The sequence below is a fragment of the Rhinopithecus roxellana genome, chromosome 12 (assembly GCF_007565055.1).
Source record: "Rhinopithecus roxellana isolate Shanxi Qingling chromosome 12, ASM756505v1, whole genome shotgun sequence".
In the NCBI taxonomy this organism is placed as follows: domain Eukaryota; kingdom Metazoa; phylum Chordata; class Mammalia; order Primates; family Cercopithecidae; genus Rhinopithecus; species Rhinopithecus roxellana.
Genome location: NC_044560.1, coordinates 124,951,977 through 124,973,626, shown reverse-complemented (window position 1 = coordinate 124,973,626; position 21,650 = coordinate 124,951,977). Strand labels below are relative to the sequence as shown.

General features: G+C 36.9%; 2 protein-coding genes across 4 annotated transcripts in view; one reads left to right on the top strand and one right to left on the bottom strand.

Annotated features, from left to right (window-relative positions):
* The window catches only part of LOC104657143 (selection and upkeep of intraepithelial T-cells protein 1), a 175,897-nt gene that overhangs the window by 47,491 nt on the left and 106,756 nt on the right, over positions 1 to 21,650 (top strand). The gene's annotated exons all lie outside the window — the stretch shown is intronic.
* Positions 16,960 to 21,650, bottom strand: part of LOC115892367 (putative selection and upkeep of intraepithelial T-cells protein 1 homolog) — a 36,068-nt gene continuing 31,377 nt past the window's right edge. For 2 of the 3 annotated variants that reach the window (XM_030913563.1, XM_030913564.1), the window contains exons 7-8: positions 20,518 to 20,640; positions 16,960 to 17,325 (exon numbers count right to left, since the gene is read on the bottom strand). In XM_030913563.1, the coding sequence (XP_030769423.1) occupies positions 17,273 to 17,325; positions 20,518 to 20,640 (176 nt within the window). In that variant the 3' untranslated portion in view covers positions 16,960 to 17,272. Of the gene's footprint in view, positions 17,326 to 20,128; positions 20,273 to 20,517; positions 20,641 to 21,650 lie in introns of those variants that run through there. The other variant, XM_030913565.1, reaches the window with a different exon arrangement.

Genomic DNA, 21,650 nt, shown 5'->3' with positions numbered 1-21,650 from the left:
TACAGACCAGGGATCAGTTCTCTAAGCACTTTTTAATATTATAGAATAATTCACTTCTCTACCTAAGTTGCTTGGTTAACCTGCCTGTTTTCTTAAAGGGAATGGCAGCAAAAAGCTTAAAAGCTTAAAAGCAAGAGGTCAGTTTCTTTGTTCTAAGCGCATCAGAGAAAGAAAGAAGGAAGCTGAGATATTGTGTTGTACACCCTGAGGGTTGTGACTTCAGTGTGTAGCGTGTATTGGGACAACCAAAGGGAAGAGGGGGTCAAAGATAATACATAAGCTTCAGACATATCAAACAAAGTGCCTCTTAAATATAACCTACACAGGATTCCACAGGTACCTTCAAATCAGCCTCAAAAAACAAACAAACAAACTTACACATTTACAGTCACCACATTATTTTGCCCTTATTTATTTATTTATTTATTTATTTATTTATTTATTTATTTATTTTGAGACATAGTCTTGCCCTGTCGCCCAGGCTGGAGTGCAGTGGCATGATCTTGGCTCACTGCAACCTCCGTCTCCCAGATTCAAGCGATTCTACTGCTTCAGATTCCTGAGTAGCTGGGATTACAGGTGCGTGCCACCACGCCCAGCTAATTTTTGTATTTTTAGTAGAGACAGAGTTTCACCATGATGGTCAGGCTGGTCTAGAACTCCTGACCTCATGATCCGCCCACCTCGGCCTCCCAAAGTTCTGGGATTACAGGCGTGAGCCACTGTGTCTGGCCTATTTCCCTCACTTTTAAAAAGTTGCTCTTCTCTGAAGCCGTAGCTCAAATAATATTCTCTCCCTTTGCCTGGTCAGTCAAATGCCGAAATCTGGGAGACGTCCTGCAACTCGTCATTTCCTTCAACTCCATCATTCTATCAGTTCTACTTCCTAAATAGATTCCAAATCAGTTGTACATCATCTGCTTTGCTACTATTTTAGTTTAAGCTCTCATTGTACTCTTTACAGGTTATACAGACACACACACAAACATATGAGAATATTTCATATATATGGGAATTGTTCAGCCATTGTGGAAAGCAGTGTGGTGATTTCTCAGAGAATTTAAAGCAAAATTACCATTCAACCCAGCAATACCATTATTAGGTATACACACCCAAAGGAGCATAAATCATTCTACCATAAAGAAACATGTACGTGGATGTTCATCGCAGCACTATTCACAATAGCAAATACATAGAATCAACCTAAATGCCCATTAATGGTTGACTAGATAAAGAAAATGTAGTACATATACACCATGGAATGCTACACAGCCATAAAGAAGAACAAGATCACGCCCTTTGCAACAACATGGATGGAGCTGGAGGCCTTTATCCTAAGTGAACTAATACAGGAACAGAAAAACAAATACTGCATGTTCTCACTTATGAGTGGGAGCTAAACAATGAGAACACATGAGAAAGAAGGGAACAACAATGGATCCTATTTGAGGGTGGTGGTTGGGAGGAGGGAGAGGACTGAAAACTTTCTGTTGAGTACTATGCTTATTAGCTGGGTGACAAAATAATCTATAAACCAAACCCCCATGATACGGAGTTTACCCTTATAACAAACCCGCACATGTACCGCTGAACCTAAAAGTTAAAACAATTCAAAAAATAAAAATAACAATACAACAAAAATAATACAAATAAAATTAATAAAGTGTAGCAACTATTTACATAACATTTTACATTGTTTTGGGTATTATGAGTAATTTAGAGATGATTTATCATGTACAGGCAGATGTGCAAAGGTTCTATGCAAATATTATGCTATTTTATAGAAGGGATTTGAGTGTCCTCAAATTTTGACAACCTTATGGATCCTGGAACAATTCACCTGAGCATACTAAGGGATGACTGTACATATATACGTGGGTTATCATTTGTACATATATATGTATTGTATATATATACACACAGGAATATGCACATAAACCTAAGCATGTGAACATATAATTCCATAAACATAGATCCATAAACATGTGTAAGCATTTGTAAATATATGAGACATGTACATGTTTATATATGTACTTATGTATATTGCTATATGTTATATATATGCATTTATATTACCTATATTCTCTATAAATAGATACTTTCATATGTGAGACTTAAGTAATAATATATACACTTAAGTATATGTCATATATAGTTCTTAAAATTACACTCTTCATAATTTAATCTTTGTTTCCCTCTTCAGCTCACCTCTAACCCTTCCCTTCCATCCTAACTCCCATTCCAGCTACAGTAAACTTCTTGAAAATTTCTGAGTTCCCCATCTTCTCTCCTGTGTCTTTCAAGGTGTTGCTTCCTCAAGTTGGGAAGACTATTTGAATCCTTTTCTTAACTGGGCTAATGGGTAATTTTATTTCATGACCCCTCTCAGCCATTATCAGCTCCTTAAAGCCTTCCTTGAGTGCTTCATTTAGTGTCTTTTATTTGTGTTTCCACAGCTCCCATTCTTTCCTCTCCAGGTACAGGTATAACATTCAAAATAAATTTATTATAGCTCTTTTGTTCAGTGCCAATTACATGAAATATATACATCAGATTCTATCTTGCTTTCCTTCAGTGTGGCATGTCATGTCAGTAGGTGCATACTGCCAGGTGTAATCTGAAGTTGACAAAGAGTTCTGCCCACAGGTTGAAGCAGCCAGTCCCCTGGGAATTTCCCCTGGCCTGGAACATAAGAATCAGGCTGGCATAATCAAATGCCCAGTGTCTGATGGTAGAGGAAGGGTGTTTGGTAGGTAGTTTGTTTGATCCCCATCTGACTCTGGCATATCTTGCCCTGGCTACAGGAAAACTGCTGAAGCATGGTTGAAATTCATGTGACTCGACTGGAACTCATTCTATAGGGACAACAGAGAGTGGACTCTGGATCACCTGACTCAAGTAACTGAGGAGATTTAGTAAGATTTAGGGACACAGTTCTCTCTTCATTGATGGTCTTCATTTCTATTCCTCTCTCTCCTTTGTGCCTTCTGGGAGGAGCCCCATTCTACATTTCCAGGGACTTGACGGACCTGTATTTGGAGACTAATGAGATTTGAGATTTCCAAAGAATGAGATGCATTGAGAACTCTTAGTCACCTTCATGGAAAAACCTTCTCAATGTTTCTTTGTGGATTAGTGGGAACTCACTCTGTACCATTATGTTCTAGCAAATGTTGGGCTCATAGGGCTTATTCCTCAGTCACACAATAGTAAGACTAGTCCCCATTGCACAGTATTCTTTGTGACCAGAATACCTCTTATCTAGTGTAGCTAGCTGAGATTAACAAAAATAAAGAGAAAGAGAAATACCTCATTATAAGAGAGTTGAGTTTAAAAATCATAAATCTATGAAATTGTTGGCTTTCAAAAGATGACATAAAAAGACTCATGGCAAGTATTTTAGTCAGCTATCCTCAAATGATAAAGTAGTTATCTCAGAAACACTTTGATTTTGTTTCAAATACAAACACAGTAGAAAAGAGATGGATTGGGTGCTCTATAATTTCAGAAAAATCGGTGTGATCATAACAAGTTAAAGACATGCTTATCTTCTTTTGTGATCTGATTCACTTTTCTGACAAGCTGAATATGTCAGGAATTCAACTGACACATTAACTTTCATAATTCTTTGATAACATATTTGCCTTTTTGTTTAACATTTGAAAATTTTTGTGGTAAAATACACAGAACATAAAAGTTACAGTTTTTAACATTTTGAATATACCATTCTGTAGCAGCCATTACTACCATTCATCTCCAAACTTTTTCATCATCCCGCTCTGAAATTCTGTGCCTGTCAAACACTAACTTATCATTATTTGAATAGCTTCTAAAACCCACATATGGAATGAGAAACATGTACCCAATCAGATCAAGAGTCTCATTTGAGAGACTAAAATCTGTGGGTTCTCTATAGCAATATTTCAAGACTGCATTTTCTATAACAACCTCACTCCTCCCAACATCCATATTGGGCTTTCATTCCAATTTTGCTACAAATTACCTTTGGATATGTGTATAGGCAAAGAAGATATCCCACACAGTCCACCACCTTTGTCTCTTAGCAAGAGTCTTGCCCACACTCTAGTCTTGTCCTTCAGTGAAAAGTTTGAATTCTTACCAAATGGGAGCCCCAGTCCTGTAAGCTACCATATCCTGATGGTTAATATTAATTTTGTCATATTTTACACCTGAAACCTAGACTGTCACCACCAGTGTTATTCATGTTATCTCTGATAAAATGAATAAAAAGTCATAGTTAACAAACATAAAGCATAGCTGTTATCAACACAGTTGGTCACAAAACACTAAATGGGCTAATTGTAGCTGCCTTTTTCTATCACTCATACTGTGTTCTGCATGTCTTCAATCAGCACCTCAGCTAGATGAGGTTCTTAACCTGATGGAGTTCTTTAAATCTTTATTTCTGTGGACCTCAGCCTTTGACTGTCCTGACTGATTGGGTTGCTTCAGTTGTCTATAAGCCAGGACTATTGGTCAAGGTACTATTTGACTTCTGGATCGATCTCCCCAGCTCTCCAGTTACCCACATTTCTGGCTCTTGGTTCAGTGATGTGAGAAGTTCAAAATGGCTAGAGGGCAGTCTCAGCTTCTAACTCATCAGATTACTAACTGTATTCCATGGTGGAAACATTTCACTGTGAGATCCTGGAACCTCCAACCACACTGAGGTTGAAGATATAAGAAGGGAAGCAAAATTTTTCAAATAAGTAATAAAGCCACATAGTGAGAGTATTACCTCCCAGGTGACATTTTCCAGCCCTGTGCATTCTGCCACAGGAGAAATGGCACAATTTTTTAACCGTTAATTTAAGGCATATTCAACATGTCGTAGGGCTAGTGCCCTACCTAAGCATATATGAGTTTCTATCAAGTCAGGTGTATCTGGGTCACAGGCATGTAGTAACACTAAAGATTTTCCTGATCTTGAGCCCATTGCTGTGCTTCCTTTGCTGTAAAACGATTCTCTTGGTGAGAGGCAATGTCGTATGGGATACCATGGGGTGAAAATGGCATTGAGTATGTGTATGGTTGATTGTGCATGAAAAAGCACTGCTGGCAGATCCAATGATAGAGTAAGTATCAATCCCTTCAAGAATAACTAACATCTCTTTTATTATGGATGTGACCATCTAACCTGCTAGTTCTCTGAAAATTAAAAGCTGAATACTCAGCAGAGGTGATAGCCAAATCATCCCAATTGCAAGAAAATCTATACTTTTGATCCCATGTGTGGCTTCTCCATGTGTTCTTGCCCAATATCTTCAAGTCCCAGACTGTCCTCCAATTCCTTGAACTTAGCTTAAGAAACTTTGTGAGGGGGAGCATTTAGTTGTTGTTCCAACTCTGCCATCTTTAAAATCAGACACTGGACTCAGTCCTCTGCTGCATGTCTTATGGCTAGGGAGAAGATGAGGGACTCCTCTAAAGCTGCAGTGGAGACCTTTGGGTTCTCCAAACATGTTCTCAATTGTATATTCATAGCTTTTAATTTCTCCTTTTCTTTAAGTCCATCTTTAGGGAAGTCTGAAGAAAGTAGAGGACTCCACGGTCTTTACAATTACTACTTTTGCTATAACAATCAAGTCACTTTCTTTTCTTCTCTGTGCCTTCCTCCTTACTTGCAGTTAGTTAATCCTGTACCACGAATACTGACAAATTGAGTACGTTTGGTACCATGGTATGCTACACATTGCCCTTGCTCATTTCCCTCCAGCAAAAAGGTTAGCTGTGCCCTCCTCAAATACATGAGACTATCATGCATTCATGAATATCAGAATCATATTTTAAGGTTTTCTTTCTGGGACACACTTTCAATACTGATTCCTATATCAGCCATGGCTCTAGTAAAGAAACAGATGTCATGCTTAAATTTTTAAAACATTCGAATAAAAGATTGTTTACAAATGTGTGAGCAAGATATAGGGAAACCCTGAGGAGTAGTGCATATCCTGAAGCTAAAATAAGATCCCGAGGAGAGCGCATATCCTGGTTGTCACCACCCACAAACCTATAGGAGCAGCGGCAGGAAGTAGTAACTAAAACCTGAAGAAGGTGAGGCTTTTTTGTTTTAATGGAAATTACGACCTTTGGGTGGGCATACAGCTCACCATAGCAATCCAGCAAGAGGGAGCTAAGAAAATAAATACTCCACCTTGCTTTCTTTCATTCCTGCAATCTCCTGCTTATTATTCACGCTTGCAAATTTTACCAGAAGCCAGAGGGAGGGGCACTCACTGATCACTGTAATCCTTAGAGCACAGCGTTCTGGTAAACAGAATAGGGCAGAGAAGAATCGAGATTAGATCTGGTGGAGTAAGCATGAGCTATACAGCACATATCTAGACACAGCAGGATATCATAACATATTTTGAGATTAGGAAATATAGTTCCTATACTTGATGACTTAAAAATCTAATGGTGCAGTCACGTACTTCAGCAATTATGAATGAGTTTGTGTGTACAAAATTCAATATGATAAAGAAAAACAATTGCATAGAAACCTAAAATTTGACCCATCCAAAGCTCAAACACATTTCTTCCCAAGATTCTTGTCATGACTAATGGCACACCCAGTTACACATACCAGAAACCCAGGAGTCATGTGAAAATACATCTCCACCATATCTTACATTCTTTCGTGGTGGCGGTTACACAATTGTTGTATCTCATAGCAAGATCTCGCATTCCTTCTCTAACATCACCCACGTGAGCTGGAATATTTATGGCAGCTTGCCAGTGGCATTTCTGTCTCTGTCCTCTGTCTAGCTTACAGAATGACATTTCAAATGTGTAAATCTGGATAGAGTTGGCCATGATTTTACATTTTTTTATTAATTGCCAAAGATAACATTTATTGAGAATTTGTTATGATTTACTTTTTTATCTAAACATTTTATATTAATTTAATATTATGGCATATATACTCTTACTAACTGCTTTTCTGATAGTTAACAGAGGCACAGAGTGGTTACATAGATAATCAAGGTCACACAACTCTTAAGTAGTAGAGCAATGATTGAGTCTGGTTTCAAAGCCTTGGCTTTTTATCACTCTTAAACACTAAACTACAATATACTAAAACTGTTGAGAAAATTAATACTTTATAGTTCTTAAGTTATTTATGGTAAACTTCATATTATAGTACTTATTGGGCACCATTATGACCACTTTACATATAATATCTTCATCAATTCCAATAATAAATAGAATGAGGAAGAAATTAGTATCCCTTATTTACAGCTGAAAAAATAGTCACAGAGTTTTAGTAACATGCCTAAGTTCATATGACTAAACAGTAAAGACAAAATTTATACTTAGCAGGATCTTGCTTTTAACCACTATGCATACTGCCTCCCATCATAGAGGAAAAACATTAAATTCATTACCCTAGCACATGAAGCCCTTCTCTGCCTCACTCCTTAATCTTACTAGACACACACATTCCTCAATTCTCCTTGTCCAGTAAGGTTTTTGCATATTGATCTGGTGTATGTTTTTATTCCCTTTACACGGTATGAAATGACCACCTCATCCTTCAAAATGTAGACACCACCTCATTAGTAAAGCCTCATTTTGTGGACTTTCTCCCTGCCATGATACTGCAAAGTGCATTGCTCTCCAGGGTTACAAGAGCTGCCCACGTTCATAGTGTGGCATTTTCACATTATTGTTACCATCCAAGTGTCTGTCCACTTCTCTATAACCCTGATATCTATCAAATCTCTTTTTTGAAGGATAAATAGATAATGATCACACTTGTCTGCAAAATTAAAAGCCAAAACGTTATAGAACTGATGAAAAATCTTCATGTTAGAATGAAATATACAATTCTATTTCTCCCTTTGTTCTAAATGGCCAAATAGAGCCATACATCTATCTCTAATTGTGAGTTCTTCAGAATAAGAAAATTCAGTGGAATTGCAACAACTAAAGAAAAGAAAGGCACAGTCTCTTGTGAAGTGGCCACTTGATTCATCCCACCAAAATAACAAAGTTAAATCTGTCTTCAAACTTTTCTTTGAACCTAATGTAACTAAACGTGGCAGGTGTGTAGGCTCCTAAGGCTTTGGAGAACAGGGCCTATTCCCTAGACCTGCTGCCACTTTCTCTGAAGAAGCAGGTCATCTGATGAAGTTTACAATACCAGAAGACAAATGACATCTAGTTTGGGAGGAAGAAATCCTTCAATGGGAAAGAAGCCTCTGGCTGGACGTGGTAATGTTTATCATATTTTATTATGACATTCATTATATGAATATTCTTACAAGTAGGGTTGCCAGATTTAGAAAATAAAAATTACATGATGCTAAATAGTGTACAAGAAATATTGACACTAAAATATTATGCATTGCTTATCTGAAATTCAGTTGGAGGTTCTACATTTTATCTGGCAACTCTCTCTGACAGTTACTCACTGCAGAGAGATGTGGAGATACATGATATCTGTGACATATTACACCTGTTCTCACTCTTTCTGAACTTGCCTCTTTTCTTATCACAGGTGTAATGGAAACTGCAGGACTATCTTCTTTCAGATATTTAATTATTACGAATCTCCTTCAGCTGATAGCACCAAGTTCAGGTATGACTCTTAACCACATGGGCCTTTGCAATTTCAAGTGTGCCAGAAAAAGCAAGGATCAAACAAAAGGGACCAGCTCTTTTGAGCATAGTTCCTTAGATTTAATTCATAGTTATGTAATGAGGACATGTACTGTAGGACTCATCTTATGGTTATGCATAAAGAAAGAGTAATATTCTCTCTGGCCATGCAAATAAATATTTCTAATATGCCTTCTTTTTCAAAGTTAATATTTCTGATGTTAAACAGAATTTTATTTCTGATTAAGTTTTGAATTAAAAATGGATTTGAAATGTATGTAATAACTTTAACAGTGTCAATTGGGTTTATTATCATTGTGTTTCTCATTGGAACTATTGCTGCATCTTGTTATGCTAATACATTTTATAATATTAAAGTACTATTTTGTTCTACTTGATTGGACTAGAAGCAAATTTTTATGTGATTTTAAATTCTACTTACTAATATGAAGAATTCTTACATAAATTTCCAAGTTGTATTTTTTGTGCTCTATTTTACAGGTCTGCATGTTAATGTATACCAGCTTTGTCAAATAATTTAGGAAGCTTACCCTTTTTTTATTCTCTTCAAAAAAGTATATATCAAAAAAGTATATAACTGAAAATCTGTTATGATTTTATTTTTAAAAGTTGTTTTAAACGAACTAGTCTGTAATCTACTTGAGACAATTCTATATATATATATATATTTTAGAAACTTGAGGTAACAGAAACATATTTACTATAATTATACTTCAGAATACAGTTACTAATATTTCATACCCGCTCTACCCCAAATCCCAAATATAGAACTTTGGCAACAATTTGTGTCACCTACTTTTTAAAGGTTACCTGATTATTGATGTAGTGTAATTTCTAATATTTTAAGTCAATTCTATTCATTTATCTTTGTCCATAAAACAGACTCCCTCATCAGGATAATAGTTTTGAATAGTTGTCTATCATTAACTGTTCTCTTATATTTCATCATCTTTTGTGTTATTTTTAACATTTCTTTTTAACATTGTTTGTAGGTATTTTTTACATTTTATTTTAATTTGGAAACCAGGGCTGTCATCTAGAGGTCTTTACTAAATGCATGGTATCAATTTCTAGCTTATTTTTGTTCCAAAATTTCTGAATTAATGTCCTCCTCTGAGTTTCTAATGTGATGCTCCAATCTCACATTTGTTGAGAAGTACAGTTTTTCTTCAACTTTTAAGCTCAGGGGTACATGTGTGGTATTTACAGGTTTGTTACGTAGATTAAACATATGCCAGCCAGGTGCAGTGGCTCACGCCTGTTATCCCAGCACTTTGGGAGGCCGAGGTGGGCAGATCACGAGGTCGAGAGATTGAGACCATCCTGGCCAACATGGTGAAACCCATCTCTACTAAAAATACAAAAATTAGCTGGATGTGGAGGCCGTACCTGTAGTCCCAGCTATTTGGGAGGCTGAGGCAGGAGAATCGCTTTAACCCGGGAGGCAGAGGTTGCAGTAAGCCAAGATCACACCACTGCACTCCAGCCTGGCGAGAGTGCAAGACTCCATCTCAAAAACAAACAACAACAACAACAACAAAATGTGCCATTGTGGTTTGCTACACAGATCATCCCACCACCTAGAAGTTAAGCCCAGCATCCATTAGCTATCGTTCCTGATGTTCGCCCTCCTCCCATCCCCCACCCTCTGACAGGTCCTATTGTGTGTTGTTCCCCTCCACATGTTCTCATCATTCAGCTCTCACTTATACATGAGAACATGTGGTGGTTCGTTTTCTATTCCTGCATTAGTCTCCTGAGGATAATTGCTTCCAACTTTATCCATGTCCCTGCAAAGGATATGCAAACTTCTTCCTTTTTATGGCTGCGTAGTATTTCATGGTAACACATTATCTTTATCTAGCCTTTCATTGATTAACATTTGGGTTGATTCCCTGTTTTTCATTAACAGTTGATTCCCTGTTTTTCATTAACATTTGGGTTGATTTCCCTGTGCAGTAAAAATCTGCACAGCAAAAGAAACAATCAATAAAATAACAATCAATCAACCTATAAAATGAGATTAAATATTTATAAAACATATTGCTTAAGTGCTTTTGAATATTTTTCTTACCTTAATACATTATTTATTATTCTAGAAATATATGTATAACAGCTGATATTATATCAGTCTTATAATATATATTATATACATAAAATCAGTATGTGAATTAGTTTATGGACTAAAATTGTTTCAAGGTTATAAAATAAATGAATAATTTGTGTACCTTTATAATCTTATAAAAATCCTTTTCAATTTCTCTAATTTAATGAAACATTCTTAAAATAAAATTAGTCCTATATGAAAGCCAAGCATTTCCAGAGATAATACACCAATAAGTGAACATTTCTGTGACTTCCAAAAACCATGGGAATCTGCTGAACTCAGCACTTTAGTCTCCACAATTTATTTAACTCTGTCATTCAGAGAATTTCATTAGTGTATTCTTAGTTCTGATTCAATCATGCAGATCTCACATAGGAACTTTTCAAATTACCAAGAAGTTAAAAGAGAAGCAAGATTGCTTAAAAACAAGCCATATTTACAATAACTCTATTCCTTATAATCACCATATGTTCCTCCTAGTTTATTCTCTCTTATATTTTAAACCCAAAGGATTAACTCTCAAAATTCCAATTCAAATCTAACCTTCTCCGGAAATCCTTCCCCAAGGTGTTAGTTTCACACCAAACTTATTCTTCCCTGAAGTTTTGATTAAATTCTAATATCTTATTATATTAAAGTCTCATGTAGACATTTATACATTGCCTTGGGTTAACTTTGCACTGAGTTAGAAAAGTACATTATGACTAAATATGTTGCTTTTCTCTATGTTTTATACTAGACTATATATATAATGATCACAAAATTACAAATTAAGACACAAGTATTAAGACAGCACTACATAATTACCAGAATGGTTAAATTGAAAACATTGACTTCCATTACAATAATATAATAATCTTTTCTATATCAATGGTAATTATGATTTCTATATCATTACAAATATTAACAAAATATACAGCTGCTATTTTCCAGGTGTTTATTTTTCCATTCTTTTAAATGAAAACTGCTTTTAATCATTATGTTTTTTATATATTCTTAAGTTTTGTGGGTACATAGTAGATGTATATATTTATGGGTTACATGAAATACTTTTATACGGGCATACTATGAATAATAATCACATTTGGGTAAATGAGGTATCCATTGCCTCAAATATTTATAATTTCTTTGTGTTACAATAAAATTATACCTAATTATACTCCTTTGATTACTTTTAAGTGTGCAATAAATTATTGTTGACCAGCTACCCAGCTGTGCTATCAAACACTAGATCTTATTCATTCTGACTATATTTTCATAACCATTAGCCATCCTCATGTTATCTCCCCTTCCTGGCTAATCTCCCTAGACTCCGGTAATCATCATTCTACTCTCTATCGCCACGAGTTCAATTGTTTTGCTATTTTTAGCTCCTACAGATAAGTGAGAATATTGGAAATTTGTCTTTCTGTGCCTGGCTTATTTCACTTAACATAATGACCTCCAATTCTACCAGTATTGTTTCAAATGACAGAATCTCTTTGTTTTTATGGCTGAATAGTGCTCCCTTGTGTGTATGTGCCACATTTTCGTTATCCATTTCTCTGTTGATGGTCACTTAGGCCGCTTCCAAATTTATCTACTATTGTGAACAGTACTGCAATAGAAATGAGAGTCCAGATATCTTTTCAATATAATGATATCTTTTCTTTGAGGTATATACCTAGCAGTGGAATTCCTGGATCATACAGTAGTAATTCTATTTTCACTTAATTGAGGAACCTCCACACTGTTCTCCATAGTGATTGTACTCATTTACATTTCCACCAACAGTGTATGAGAATTTCTTTTTCTCCACATCCTCGCCAATGGTCTTTTGGATAAAGGCCATTTTAACTGGAGTGAGATTATATCTCATTGTAGTTTTCATTTGCATTTCTCTGATGAGCTGATGCTGAGCATCTTTTTACATACCTTTTTGCCATTTGGATGTCTTCTTTTGAGAAATGGCTAGATTTTTTTTTCATTTTTAAATCAGATTATTAGATTTTTTCTTATTGAGTTGTTAGAATTTTGGAGAAGTTCCCCAATGTTTCTTGTAGTAATTTCATAGTTTGAAGTAAGTCTTCAGTCCATTTTATTTTATTTTTGTATATTTTGAGAGATAGGAGTCTAATTTCATTCTTCTCCATATGGATATCCAGTTTTCTCAGCACCATTTATTAAGGATACTGTCCTTTCCCCAATGTATCATCTTGGCAACTTCAACAAAAATGAGTTTGCTGTAGATGCATGGATTTGTTTCTGGGTTCTCTATTCTGTTTTCTCTGTCTATGTGTCTGTCTCTATGCCAGTATCATGCTGTTTTGGTTACTATAGCTTTGTAGTATAATTTGAAGTCAGGTAATGTGATGCCTCCAGTTTTTTACCTCTTTGCTCAGGATGGCTTTGGTTATTCTGGGTGTTTTGTAGTTTCATATAAATTTTAGGATTGCTTTTTCTACTTCTGTGAAAAAAATGTTATTGGTATTTTGATAGAAATTACATTCAATCTGCAGATTGTATTGGATAGTATGGACATTATAACAATATTCACTCTTCCAAACCATAAACATGAAATACCTTTCCATTTTTTGGTGTCCTCTTCTATTTCTTCCATCAGTGTTTTATAGTGTTTATTGTAGAGATTTTTCACTTTTATGGCTAAGGCTTCTTTTTAGTTTTTAAATTTTAAATATTGTGGGTACATAGTAGGTATATATAGTTATGAATTACATAAGACATATTGATACAGGCATAAAATGTGTAATATTCATGTCAGGGTATATAGTATATCCATTACTTTAAGGTTTTTCCAAAAATTAGATTGTATCATCTGCAAACTAGGATAATTTGGCTTCGTCCTTTCCTATTTGGATGCCCTTTGTTTTCTTCCTGTGTTTGATTGTTCTAGATAGAATTTCCAGTACTATCTTAAATAACAGTGGTGACAATGGGCATCCTGGTTGTGTTCCAGATCTTAGAGAAAAGGCTTTCAGTTATTCCCCATTCAGTATGATACTAGCTATGGGTCTGTTGTATATGGCTTTTATTACATTGATGTATGTTCTTTCTATATTTAGTTTTCTGAGTGTTTTTATCATGAAAGAATGTTGCATTTTATCAAATGCTTTTTCAGGATCAATTGAAATAATGATATGTTTTTGCCCTTTATTCTATTGATATGATGTATTACATTGATTGATTTATGTATGTTAAATGATTCTTTCATCCCTGAATATATCCCACTTGGTCATGATGAATAACCATTTTAATGTGTTGTTGAATTTGATTTGCTAATATTTTGTTAAGTATTTTTTTCATCAATATTCATCAGAGACATTGACCTGTAATTCTTTTTTATTTGTCATTGTCTGGTTTTGGTATCAGCATAATACTGGTCCTGAGTTTAGAAGTTTTTCAGAATACTTTGAGTATAATTAGTATTAGTTCTTTAAATGTTTGGTTGAATTCAGCAGTCTTCAAGTTAACTAATTTTTTCTTCTGCTTGATCAATTCTGCTATTAATAGACTGATTGATTCTTTAGTATGACAACTGCATTTTTCAGCTTCAGAATTTCTGCTCCATTTTCTAAAATTATTTTAATCTCCTTGTTACATTTATCTGATAGAATTCTGAATTTTTTTTCTGCCTTATGTTAATTTTCTCTGAGTTTCTTCAAAACAGCTATTTTGAGTTCTCTGTTTGAAAAGTCACATATCTCTGTTTCTCCATGAAGGAAAAGTCATGTTCTTCTGTGATTGGTTTAGCTCTGTTTCCCCCACCCAAATACACCTTGAATTTTAACAATCCTCCCATGTCATGAGAGGAACCCAGTGGGATATAATTGAATCCCAGGGGCGGGTTTTTCCTGTGCTGTTCTTATAATAGTAAATCTCACAAGATCTGATTGTTTTATAAAGAGGAATTTCCCTGCACAAGCTCTCTTGTCTGTCATCAAGATGTGTCTTGCTTCCCCTTTGCCTTCCACCATGATTGTGAGGCCTCCCAAGCCATGTGAAACTGAGTCAATTAAACCTCTTTCTTTTATACATTACCCAGTCTTGGGTATGTCTTTATTAACAGTATGAGAAAAACTAATACTTTCTGGATTGTCTTGATGCTTGTAGATGTTTGTCAGTGTCTGGGCATTGGAAAGGTAGGTATCTTCTATAATCTTCACAGTCTGGGCTTGAGTGTACCGGCTCTTCTTGGGAAAGCTTTCCATGTATTCAGAGGAATTTGGATAATGTTATCTAAGTCTTTGTTCACTGTAGCGTATCTATTTTAAGGTGTATCCCAAGCCCATTAATGCTGTGGCTCTTGCAAACTCATAGATGTGCCACCTTGGTGGTCTTGGGTAAGATCTGGGATAATTTCCTGAATTACCAAGCAAAGATTCTTGTTCTCTCCCCTTACTTTCCCCCAAACAGTCTATCTCCTTGTTGAGCTACCTGTTGCTGAGGGAGGAGTGACACAAGCACCGCTGTGGCTACCACTACTGGGGCTATGCTGCATCAGGCCTGAAGCCAGCACAGTACTGGCTGTCACCCAAGGCCTGCAGTGACCACTGGCTGACTACTGGCTATGTTCACCAAAGGTCCAAGGACTCTATAATCAGCAATTGGCAAATTCATCCATGCTTGCATTCTTCCCTTCAGGACAGCAAGTTTCCCTTATTCCCACATGGGTCCAGAGATGCTATCTGGGAGCCGGGGCCTGGAGTCAGAAACCTTAGGAATCGACCTGGTGCTCTATGCTGTTGCAGCTGAGCTGGCACTTATGCCACAAGACAAAATCCTTCCCACTTTTCCCTCACCTTTTCTCAAGCAGAGGAGTCTCTCCCCATGCTGACCACCACCCCAGGTCTGTGGCAAGTACTGTCTGGCTACTGTCAGTGCTCACTCAAGACCCAAGGGCTTTTCAGTCAGCTTGTGTCAATTGCTGCAAGTCTTGAGTGTCTCCCTTAAGAGGAGTGGCTCCCCTCTGGCCCAGGGCAGCTGCAGAAATGCCATCCAAAAGCCAAGTCCTGGAATTGGAGACCCCCAAAGCCCAGCTAGTACCCAAGCTGCAAGACAAAGTCCCCTCAACTCTTTCCTTTTCTCAAACAGAAGGGTTCTCTCCCTGTAGCCACCACAGTTGGGAATGTTCTGGGTCACACCTGAAGCCAGTATGGCTCTAAGTGTTTACCAAGGCCTGTGACAAGTACTATCTGGCTGCCACTACAAATTACTCAGGGACCAAAGGCTCTTTAGTTAGCAGGTGGTGAATCCTCCTAGGATGGGGTTCTTCCCTTTAAGGCAGGAAGTGCCCTTCCAGCCCAGAGTGTTTATAAAGGTCATTCAAGGGATACAGGATGAAAGGGGGACCTCAGAACCCTGCCTGATGCTCTGTTCTACTGTGACTAAGCTGGTATCTAAGTTGTAACACAAAGTTCTCTTTACTCCCCCACCTCCTCTCCTTAAGTAGAAGGAAAGAGTGTCTCCTGGAATTATGAGGTTCACTGCTTGTCTTTGGAGGAGAGGTCACACATGCACTCCCTGGGCCATCCGGCTGGTGTCTCACTAAGTCACTTATACCCCAAGTCCACTGGCTCCAAGCCCTGCACAACACGAGGACTTTCCCAGGAACTGCAGCCCTTGTAACTGAGATAGCCTTTCAAGGGCTCTTAAGCCCATGGTATTAGGACTTGCCAGAACTCAGGTTCCAGCTACTAAGATGGATAATTTGCCTCTGGCTGGGACTAGTCTAAATGTTCCCTCCATGGGTTCTGGGCACCAGCTGAATTCTGTCCTGTGTTGCTTTCCACTCTGTCAGGAAAGCACTGAGTTCCAATACAAAATAGCACAGTCACTGTGCTCTCCCTCCTTTAAGCACACAGATTCTCTCTCAATGCCACATGACCATTGCTAGGCAGTGGGGGAAGGATGTGTAGGCAGTTCAAGACTGTCTTTTCTACACTCTTCAGTGCCTCTTTCCTGAATATGACGTTAAAACCAGTGACTCTGATCACTCACTTGATTTTTGGTTCTTATGAAAGTACTTTTCTGAGTAGATAGTTCTTCAATTTGGTGTTCCTGCAGGGGGTACAATTGCTGAAGGCTTCTATTCAACCACCTTGCTCCACCTTTCCCTCTCATTAAGTTTTAAGCATATGTCCTGAAAACCAAACATCTTTTATTTTGTAATTTTATCCCATTTTAGTCTCAATTTAAACACCAGAGATTTTAGTCATTTACATTTCTGATTTTCATATATTTACATTATTTCAGGGAAATATTTAGATTTTATGACACATTTGTTTATTTGCTATTACTTTTCTACATATTAGATATTTCTTTAGATTGAGATCCTAATTTTGATGCAATTACATTTGAATTAGGTAATTCTCATGTAAACTTGCTATGAAGATATATTGAGAATCTTTAAATTTCTATTTTCTTCCTATACATTGATAATTATTTGACTTTACTCAAAAGTACAGACTTTTGGTCCAAATGCTTTTTCTTCAATGTTTTCCATCACTGGTTCTACTGTCTTCAAGCCTCCTCTGTTTCAGATGAGAACCCTGATGTCTGTAGTTGTACAAAATCTGTTAAGGAAGCAATCAGTGTTATGGATGGCATATTGATTTTAAATCTATTTAATTAAGATGAAGAAGGAGTGTACACAGAGGCCACAACTATACTCACTGGGGTCTGCAACACAACAAAAATCAAGATCAAAATCTACATTTTCCAGACAGAACACAATTGGATTAAGAAAATAATTTCTTTAATTGTAATGCAAGTAGCAAGAAGTTTAGATGTGGTCTCCATTTTTTCTCATTGTATAGCCCCCAGATCCCTAAAGAGATTACATTTATTTATTAGTCGCAGAAAGTACAAAGTAAAATGACTGCATAACTAATTCAGGTTTTGGAGCCATGACAAGAAGGGTATGAAATAAACCTGCATCAGTGTGAGCACAGACTTACTGTTCCCTCAAATTTTTCTTGTAGTTGGCTGACATGTAGCTCTTACATGGGAATTGCTCACAATTTGAATGGTGGGCTGCCCCTCCCTGCACATGTACCTTCTTTACCATGTCACAGCTTTAGTTGAAGGAAGAGTTCAGTGGAGATGTCAAGGAGAACCTTTCCTGTGGATCTACAGTAAACGTTCAACAATCAATTGATCAACAGCAAGGTGTGACTGAACTGGGGTCTTTTTCTGGTGCCACTGATTTTTTTATTACTATTATTATACTTTAAGTTCTAGGGTACATGTGCACAACGTGCAGGTTTGTTACATATGTATACTTGTGCCATGTTGGCGTGCTGCACCCATCAACTCATCAGCACCCATCAACTCGTCATTTACATCAGGTATAATTCCCAGTGCCATCTCTCCCCCTTCTCCCCTCCCCATAATAGGCCCCGGTGTGTGATGTTCCCCTACCAGAGTCCAAGTGATCTCATTTTTCAGTTCCCACCTATAAGAGAGAACATGTGGTGTTTGGTTTTCTGTTCTTGCGATAGTTTGCTGAGAATGATGGTTTCCAGCTGCATCCATGTCCCTACAAAGGACACAAACTCATCCTTTTTATGGCTGCATAGTATTCCACGGTGTATAGGTGCCACATTTTCTTAATCCAATCTGTCACTGATGGACATTTGGGTTGATTCCAAGTCTTTGCTATTGTGAATAGTGCCTCAATAAACATACGTGTGCATGTGTCTTTATAGCAGCATGATTTATAATCCTTTGGGTATATACCCAGTAATGGGATGGCTGGGTCATGTGGTATTTCTAGTTCTAGATCCTTGAGGAATTGCCATACTGTTTTCCACAATGGTTGAACTAGTTTATCATCTCATCAACAGTGTAAAAGTGTTCCTATTTCTCCACATCCTCTCCAGCACCTGCTGTTTCCTGACTTTTTTTTTTTTTTTTTTTTTTTTTGAGATGGAGTCTCACTCTGTCGCCCGGGCTGGAGTGCAGTGGCCGGATCTCAGCTCATTGCAAGCTCTGCCTCCCGGGTTCACGCCATTCTCCTGCCTCAGCCTCCCAAGTAGCTGGGACTACAGGCGCCCGCCACCTCACCCGGCTAGTTTTTTGTATTTTTTAGTAGAGACGGGGTTTCACCATGTTAGCCAGGATAGTCTCGGTCTCCTGACCTCGTGATCTGCCCATCTCGGCCTCCCAAAGTGCTGGGATTACAGGCTTGAGCCACCGCGCCCGGCCTCCTGACTTTTTAATGATTGCCATTCTAACTGGTGTGAGATGGTATCTCATTGTGGTTTTGATTTGCATTTCTCTGATGGCCAGTGATGATGAGCATTTTTTCATGTATCTGTTGGCTGTATGAATGTCTTCTTTTGAGAAATGTCTGTTCACATCTTTTGCCCACTTTTTGATGGGGTTGTTTTTTTCTCATAAATTTGTTTGAGTTCTTTGTAGGTTCTGGATATTAGCCCTTTGTCAGATGAGTAGGTTGCAAAAATTTTCTCCCGTTCTGTAGGTTGCCTGTTCACTCTGATGGTAGTTTCTTTTGCTGTGCAGAAGCTCTTTAGTTTAATTGGATCCCATTTGTCAATTTTGACTTTTCTTGCCATTGCTTTTGGTGTTTTAGACATGAAGTCCTTGCCCATGCCTATGTCCTGAATGATATTACCTAGGTTTTCTTCTAGGGTTTTTAGTCTAACATTTAAGTCTCTAATCCATCTTGAATTAATTTTTGTATAAGGAGTAAGGAAAGGATCCAGTTTCAGCTTTCTACTTATGGCTAGCCAATTTTTCCAGCACCATTTATTAAATAGAGAATCCTATCCCCATTTCTTGTTTTCATCAGGTTTGTCAAAGATCAGATAGCCGTAGATGTGTGGTATTATTTCTGAAGGCTCTGTTCTGTTCCATTGGTCTATATCTCCGTTTTGGTACCAGTACCATGCTGTTTTGGTTACTGTAGCCTTGTAGTATAGTTTGAAGTCAGGTAGCGTGATGACTCCAGCTTTGTTCTTATGACTTAGGATTGTCTTGGCAATGTGGGCTCTTTTTTGGTTCCATATGAACTTTAAAGCCGTTTTTTTCCAATTCTGTGAAGAAAGTCATTGGTAGCTTGATGGGGATGGCATTGAATCTATAAATTATCTTGAGTGGTATGGCCATTTTCACGATATTGATTCTTCCTATCCATGAGCATGGTATGTTCTTCCATTTGTTTGTGTCCTCTTATTTCACTGAGCAGTGGTTTGTAGTTCTTCTTGAAGAGGTCCTTTACATCCCTTGTAAGTTGGATTCCTAGGTATTTTATTCTCTTTGAAGCAATTGTGAATGGAAGTTCATTCCTGATTTGGCTCTCTGTTTGTCTGTTACTGGTGTATAAGAATGCTTGTGATTTTTGCACATTAATTTTGTATCCTGAGACTTTGCTGAAGTTGCTTATCAGCTTAAGGAGATTTTGGGCTGAGATGATGGGGTTTTCTAAATATACAATCATGTCATCTGGTGCCACTGATTCTTAAAAGTAGTTGGTGAAAGCCGATTCTCACACATGTTCTTTATAAGTAAAGGGAGATTTGCAGTATAGTGAAATGAGCAATTAGCAAGGCATAGGTAAGTCATAAAATGCTCCTGTCAGTTTGCTGAAATAAGGGAAAACGTGAATAACCCAAGCCACCAGTTTTTCAGAGTTATTTGAGCCTTTAACAGATATTTCAGAGTGAAAGCTAATCCTTCAAGAGATTCAGATAAAAGTACAGAATATACTTCCTTGGAGCTCCCACCCTTGCGGTTTCACTTACCTTTCAGAGTATAAAGTAGAACAAAAGTGAGTAGGGTGAAGAATAACATTAGAATACCCAAGATTATGCATAAATCATCTGTCCAAATACTATACAATAAGAACAGGTCATCTGAAACAGAGACTGAAAAAAGAGAAAGAAAAAATGTAAACAATTCATTATAAAGAAATAAAGACTTGAAAATATTCACAAATTAAGAATCCAGACATGTAGAAGCCCACTTAACAAAGGGAAGAGGAGGTTGAGTAGGTTCATTTACTTGTTTTTTCTGGGCTTATCTGAGGTTTTATGATGTCATAGAATATGTAGGTTGGTCGAGCCTGTGTGTGCAATTTGGGTTGAACCATGAATACAATCTGTGAGAAGTCATCTCTACTCATTAATCCACAGGAAACTGAAAATACACTCTCATTTCTTTTTACACTTTTGTTAAAGAAATGTAGAGCAAAGTGTCTGAAAATGTCATAAGGAGGCTCTGAACAGTTGGATAAAACAAATTATTTTTAATTGCAGCTCAGTGACAGAAGAGAAAATTTTAATATATAAAGTACACAGGATGATCATAATATTGGAGGAAGTCAAAGTCAATCAATTTAAGTAACAAATGGACAAAAGATGATAAAGAAGGTGCCATGATTACTAAACTCAAATCTTTAAAAGGTTGTCATAGGGCTCAAACTCTAGAAGGACCAATAATAAAGTTACAGATGATACTTTTGATTTCATTAATGCAGAACATTGCGATGTTCACTGTTGAATTCCCAGTATTTAGAAATGTGTTTGGTATATAGTAATCTCTTATTAAACATCTGTTAAGTGATTTAGAGCTACAAAGACAATATCCAGAGGAAATCAGAAAACAGTTACAAAACAATTTTAGATATTTCAAAGATGAAACAGGGTCCAAAAAATACCACCTGTACATATTATATTTAAAAATTGGATGAGACAAGCTAAGAAACGTCTGCAAAACAAAAATTATTAAAGGTAACTTGAGAAGAGGTACTTTGAAAAAGTAGTAAATAAAATTGATGATATTGAAACATATTGTGTGAACTTAAGAATTCAGAGTGGGTACCACAAAAATCACTCATATTTAGGAATTGATTACTAAACTTGATAATAAACTGGAA